We start from the raw sequence: 7,218 nt of genomic DNA, 5'->3' as shown, positions 1-7,218 counted from the left end.
TCTGTTTCTTCATCATCATCGTTTAACATCCGCTTTCCATGCTAGCATGGGTTGGACGATTTGACTGAGGACTGGTGAACCAGATGGCTACACCAGGCTCCAATCTGATTTGGCAGAGTTTCTACAGCTGGATGCCCTTCCCAATGCCAACCACTCCGAGAGTGTAGTGGGTACTTTTACGTGCCACCAGCACGAAGGCCAGTCAGGTGGTACTGGCAATGGCCACGCTCGAAATGGTGTATTTTACGTGCCACCTGCACAGGAGCCAGTCCAGCGGCACTGGCAACGACCTCGCTCAAATGATTTTCTAATGTGCCAGTAAGGCAACACTGGTAATGATCATGCTCAAATGGTGCTATTTACATACCACTAGCACGGAAGCCAGACAGCTTGTGATAAAATACATCAAGCGCAAAACTCTTTTCATGGACCCTTAAAATACAACTGAGAATCCCTAGTTTTTTATCATGCTCACATAGACCACCAACCCCCACTCCAAAACCTTATGTCAACCCCTAAGGGTCATCTAGACTCTGGTTGAGAACCACAGTTCCAGACAGTGGAAATCCAATGTATCTGTACCTCTTGTGGTATGATAGACATTTGGCTACTGTTTCTAGCAGGTTGAGTGCTGTCATTAGTTCTGATCAAGTATTGCCACTAATTCTATAAATTCTGTATTCTGGCAATGTGGTTCAGCAGTTTGTTTCCCAAACACAGGGTTCTGGGTTCAATTCCATTGTGTGGCACCTTCTGTAAGTGTCTATTATGTAACCTTGGGCTCACTAAAGTGAATGGATTTGATGATGGAAACTGAAAGAAGCCCCTTGTGAACATATATTATTGTATATGTATGGGAGTGTCTCCTTGTCTTGTCATTGTGTCACTCTTGTACAAGCTGTGTCCTTCATTTTCAAACTTCTGTGAAAACATGTCTGGCCATGGAGAAATATTACCTTGTTTGGAAATTGGTGAGGGTTGGTGACAGGAAGGGCGTCCAGCTGCAGAAAAATCTGTCTGGAAGTTTTGGACCATTTCAGAGTTTGTTTTACCAGGTAAGTGGAAGGATCTTTTACTACTTAAGGCCACTGGACTGTGGCCATGCTGGAGCAACACTTTGAAGGGTTTTCATTGAACAAAACAACCTCAGTATTGGTTTTTTATAGTCTGGTACTTATTCTATTGGTCTCTTTAGCTGAACTGCTAAGTTATGAAGATGTAAACAAATCAACACAAGTTGTCAAGTAGTAGGACACACACACACACACACACAACTATAAGCCTTGTAACCAGTTGATCTAGTGAATGGGGCCTCATCTCATTGAGGGCTCATGCACAATAATGCCATTGAGAGGGAGGCCTTGAAATGGTGCACATTCTCTCCTGATGACCCCGTTAGCCTGATAGCATCCAGTATGTGGAGCTTTCGACTGGTAGTACTTGCATCTGCAAGTTATTTGCAAAAAATATATGCATGCACACACTCACACATGATTGTATTCTACACAGTTTCCATCTAGCAAATTCATTCTCAAGGCATTGGCCATCTTAGTGCTACAGTAGAAGAGACACTTAACTCTTTTGTTATTATATTTCTAACTAAAACCCTAATGAGTTTCAATTAAATTCTAAAATCAACTATTTTATTTATCGACATATTAATGAGTTTTTGGAACACAATTGAAGAAAAGGTTCTTAATTCTATTTCATAAATTTTGTCTCAATGACACTAGTGACTGAGACTTTTGGAGATATGCTGTGCTTGAGAAGACCCAACAAGCCAAGTGCAACCATAACCCGGGGCCTATGCCAGTGCTGTATAACCAGCCCATTTAAGAGTACCCTTCAATCATTGGACAATAAACTTTGTTTGTGAAGACCCATTGAGGCAAGTGAGATCAAAATCGCTGACATGGCTGATGACAGTACCACCTGATTGGCACTCGTGCCAGTGGAACGTTTAAAACACTATCTGAGCGTGATCATTAACAGGGCCGGTCACTGGCTCCCATGCAGGTGGCACGTAAAAAGCACCATTCGAGTGTGATCATTGCCAGCATCACCTTACTGGCTTCTGTGCAGATGGCATGTAAAACACACCTTTTGGGCATGATCATTGCCAGTATCGCCTCACTAGCCCTCATGCCGGTGGCACGTAAAAAGCACCCACTACACTCTCTGAGTGATTGGCGTTAGGAAGGGCATCCAGCTGTAGAAACTCTGCCAAATCAGATTGGAGCCTGGTGTAGCCCCTCAGTCATACCATTCAACCCATGTCAGCATGGAAAGTGGACGTTAAACGACGTTGATGATGATGACTAATTACAGGTAAACACATGTAGCCACAAGCTGTCCTTTTTTCTCGGTTTGTTTACTTTCTGCATAATGGTTTGATTCCGTATGTGATCATTTCAGACAAGCTTACATTTGCTTGATTTCTCCATATCTTCCATTGAAAAGCCCTCAAATTCAGAATCACTGCTCGATAGCATGAAATTGTTATCCATTTTAAAAGATGGAAAAAAAAATTCTCCCAAAATTCTTAGAGCTCAGGTGTCACAACAAACGATGTTGGATACTGTAACTCGACTATTTACAAAGTGAAATCAAGTGTTTTCATGAATGTACTAACGAGATTTGTGCTGGAATTCACATTTAAATATCAATGAGTTCACTCGGCTGGCTTTGGCTGGGTTGGTAAGGAAAGGGTGAAGTCACATGGTTGCAAAGTGAGTTTCTTAATCACACGGCCATGCTTGTTTTATTCAAGTTGCAGCCATTTGCTTTGAAACAAATCCTTGTCTGTCAAAAACATGTTTGTGTGCATCGATATACGACTTTGTCTCAAAGATTCTTTACCATGACAAAGCTGTGTGGACTTACATTCAGGAATCCAAACTACCAGTAATATATGTGGGATTTTCTCAAAGCCTGGTAAATCAGAATCAATCTTTTTGAACATAATGATGTGGTAAGAAGCTTGCATCCCAACCACATGGTTCCCGGTTCAGTCCCACTGTGTGGCACTTTAGGCAAGTGTCTTTTACGATGGCTCTGGCAGACCAAAGTCTTGTGAGTGAATTTGGTAGAAAGAAACTTAAACAAATCTATCATATGTATATATATATATGTGTATATATATATATATATATATATATATTCTTTGACTGTGGCCATGCTGGAGCACCGCCTTTAGTCAAACAAATCGATCCCAGGACTTATTCTATTGGTCTCTTACCGAACCACTAAGTTATGGGGACATAAGCACACCAACATTGGGTGTCAAGCGATGGTAGGGGGACAAACACAGACAAACAAACATATATATATGACAGGCTTTTTTCAGTTTCTGTCTACCAAATCCACTCACAAAGCCTTGGTCGACCTGTGGCTATAGTAGAAGACACTTGCCCAAGGTGCCATGCAGTGGGACTGAACCCGGAGTTGTGTGGTTGGGAAGCAAGCTTCTTACCACACAGCCACTCTTGCACCTATATATATATATCATCATTGTCGTTTGATGTCTGCTTTCCATGCTGGCATGGGTTGGATAGTTTGACTGAGGACAGGTGAGCCAGAAGGCTGCACCAGGCTCCAATCCGATCTGGATGCCTTTCCTAACGCCAACCACTCAAAGAGCGTAGTGGGTGCTTTTACATGCCATCTGCATGAGGGCCAGTCAAGCAGTTCTGGCAACAACCATGCTCAAAAGGTGCTTTTTACATGCTACCTGCACATGGAAAAGTGGATGTCAAAGGATGATGAGGTTTATTAAATTAAACTCTGCAACATAAGTTTACAAAAGAAATGCAAGAGACAGTATTATTTGAGTCTTAGTTTAGCTCAGTTTCCCTTTAGTTTCCAAAGAAAACATCAATTGCTATTGTCATGTGCAGAGAACTATAGACAGAGAGAGAGAGGTTTAAGCATCTTCATTTCTGAAGAGGCTGGAAACAAAACGCTTTTTTCAAATCCATTGCTTCACTTGTTCTTTGTTTGATTTGTCTATATTATAGCAATGCTGTATAAATATATGGTGGGAGTTTTGAATACCTTTTTGGCATTAACCAATCTTAACAGTAGAATATATGACTTTTGACAGCGAAGAAAGAAGCTAAAATTAAATGAAAAATGTGTGGGTTTAATAGCACCATCATCATCATCATCATTTGTTTTCCTTTCTTTTATGAGTTGAGTGCCTAGGCAGAATCTGTTGAGCCACAAGGGCCAAGGTGAGCTCTGACATCAGCTTTGGCATGGTTTCTGTCACTGGATGCCCTTCCCTAGTGCCAGCCACTTTATTGAGTATCCCGGGTGCTTTTCTCTAGCGAGGTTGCCATGTTACTTGCAAGACAAGAAAAGAAGGAAAAAAAAAAAAAAGGAAAAAAACCCTCAATTAAACAGGGGTCTATGTATACACACACATCAAGATGACAAATGTCGATGTCATGGAACTATTTAATTACCTTTCTCTATTTTATTCTCATAATGACAAAGCTCATGAACAGAGTTAAAAATCCAGTCAGGTATATTTATATTTAATATATTATTTGTGTGTATAATAAATGTTACAACATAATAATAAATTTAAAATAGAATTTTAATTTACAGTTTGTTGTGCCTTGTCGAAAGAGGAAAATAGACAGATAAATCCACAAATTATCAACATGACAGTGCTTTTACATAAAGGCATTGTTGGATACTAAGAGATTACTGGCTGCTGGTGTTGGTGAAGGTGGTGGTGGTGGTGGTGGTGACAGTGGCAAAGTAAGGTTGGTCCAATCCAATTGCTGGTAGAAGTGAAAGAATTTCTGGTTGTTTGTTAGAAAGACGAGGAAGAGAAGGAAGCAGAAGGAGATTTGTTCTGTGGAAACGGTAGATACTGTCCAAGCAATGTCTTAGCAATATTAGCAGGAATTAATAACATTGGTTTAGCGTAGGAGGGTGTCGAGGAGAATAAAAGAAAAGGACAGGAAATACAAAGGAAACATTTTAATAAAAAGTGAGGAGAGAGAGAGAAAAAAAAGATAACGTGGAGAGGATGAAGAGAGAGAGAGAGAGAAACAGGGTTTTTACAACAAACACAGAAAATCAGTTCAAGGAGAGGAAGGTGAGCATTTTAAACCGTTTTTTTTCTTTCATTTTTAAATATTTTCACATTTATTTGACTCTGTCAGGACACATAGTTTGAACAATTTTCGGTTTAGCTAAATCTTTGAATTCATCTGGTTCCTCACAAATATGGACGACAATACCTGGTTGATTCTCTGTTGGTGGATGGAGTTCGTGGGCTTCCCCTGTTGAAGAGAAACAAGAGAGTTGAAAGAAAGAGACTCTGAAGACAAACAACATGTTTATAGTACAAGTATTTACATTATTTACACTTGACAGATATTTGTCCTCATCTTGTTTGTTGTTAACAGAACGTTTCGGCTGATATACCCTCCAGCCTTCATCAGGTATCTTGGGGAAATTTTGAACCTGGGTTCTTATTCCTAAGGTATTTTTCAATGTTATTATTATTCAGGTCACTGCTTGGAATCGAACTCAGAATCTTGGGGTTAGTAGCCCGTGCTCTTAACCATTATGCCATATGCCCTGTCAAATGTAATTAATGTACATAATTCTTCACCTCTTAAATATAGAACTGTAAGATGTTTATAGCACAAGTATACCTTTATTCCACAAAACCATCAATTTGTCTGATTACCAAAGCTTCACACCACCAACCAATTGACCCAACAAGACCCTGGGTATCTGTTTTGTGAGGACAACAGCAGACCTTGCTCTTCTAAGCTAGCAAGTTGTACATCAACTTTGTCCAGGCCAACCTTCATTTTTACATACATACCTACCTTTTCCCTTTTTTTTCATCCCCATTGTCTCCTCATTAACCCTATGATAGACTGGCATCACATCCAGGGGATGAGTGTTGCAATCTAAGTCACTCATACACCATGGAAACCTGATTAACCCTTTGGTGTTTAAACCAGCCACATCTGGTCAAAATTTCTGCTTGTATAATGTCCAGACTAGGCAAACCTGGTCTCTTACACCCACTCTACAATGTCCGACAATCGCATCATTGTAATCTCAAAGCTATAAGATAATGCATGATAAATAAACGTTACTTTTGACAGAATAAACTGAATGCTAAAACGTCTGGCCTCGGGTCTTAGGGCACATGACAAACCTCTAAGTCTATTATCTCACATCCCAAACTCCTTAAACACTTTACTTAATCCTTTCTTCCCAGAGTAAAAAAAAGCCTCCCCTTGACACATTTTCCTCACAGTTTATCAGCAAACAAAAAAATAATCTCATTACTAATGACATTGATCTGATGGATCTTGTGGGGTCTGCATCAGGCTCCCTCTTCACCTTTTCAATGTGGAAAACTAATATATCCACTCCACATTTTATTACCATTAACTGCAGAATGCAATTTTATTCCACAGCTTTGGAAAAAAACTCTCCTTATGCAAAGAAACCCCCAGTGGCACTTGTTCAGATTAGAAAAATTTTCCCCATATTCCATCAAATATCCATAGCCATAGCCCGTGGCCTATGCCAGTGGGTGTAAGCAGCCCCTTTATGAGTACCCCTCATTCATTGGACAATAAACTTTGCTTGTTAAGACCTATTGAGGCAAGTGAAATCAAATCAAAATCGCTGACATGGCTGATGACAGTACCACCTGATTGGCACTCATGCCAGTGGAACGTTAAAAGCACAACCAAGTGTGATCGTTCCAGGGCCATGGATTGGCTCCCATGCCAATGGCATGTAAAAAGCACTATTCGAGCGTGATCATTACTAGCGTTGCCTTACTGGTACATGTGCTGGTGGCACGTGAAGAACGACATTTGAGCGTGGTTGTTGCCAGTGCCACCGGACTGGCTCCTGTGCAGGTGGCATGTAAAAAAAAACACCTTTTGAGCGTGGTCATTGCCAGAACCGCCTGACTGGCCCTTGTACTGGTGGCAAGTAAAAGCACCCACTACACTTTTGGAGTGGTTGGTGTTAGGAAGGGCATCCAGCTGTAGAAACTTTGCCAGATCAGATTGGAGCCTGGTGCAGCCTCCTGGCTTTCCAGACCTCAGTCGAACCGTCCAACCCATGCCAGCATGGAAAGCGGACGTTAAATGATGATGATGATGATGATCTCTTTATAGAGCAAAAATCAAATACTTTTTGTTGAGGATATAAAAACCCTGC

General features: G+C 40.7%; 1 protein-coding gene across 1 annotated transcript in view; it reads right to left on the bottom strand.

Annotated features, from left to right (window-relative positions):
- Positions 1-4,522: 4,522 nt before the first annotated feature.
- Positions 4,523-7,218, bottom strand: part of LOC106873700 (calcipressin-2) — a 109,709-nt gene continuing 107,013 nt past the window's right edge. Inside the window, exon 4 of the mRNA XM_014921173.2 lies at positions 4,523-5,297. Within this exon, the coding sequence (XP_014776659.1) occupies positions 5,161-5,297 (137 nt within the window). The 3' untranslated portion in view covers positions 4,523-5,160. The remainder of the gene's footprint in view (positions 5,298-7,218) is intronic.

This window comes from Octopus bimaculoides, chromosome 2 (genome assembly GCF_001194135.2).
Source record: "Octopus bimaculoides isolate UCB-OBI-ISO-001 chromosome 2, ASM119413v2, whole genome shotgun sequence".
NCBI classification, from domain to species: domain Eukaryota; kingdom Metazoa; phylum Mollusca; class Cephalopoda; order Octopoda; family Octopodidae; genus Octopus; species Octopus bimaculoides.
The sequence above is the reverse complement of the archived record's forward strand: the minus strand, read 5'-3'. Positions and strand labels throughout refer to the sequence as shown.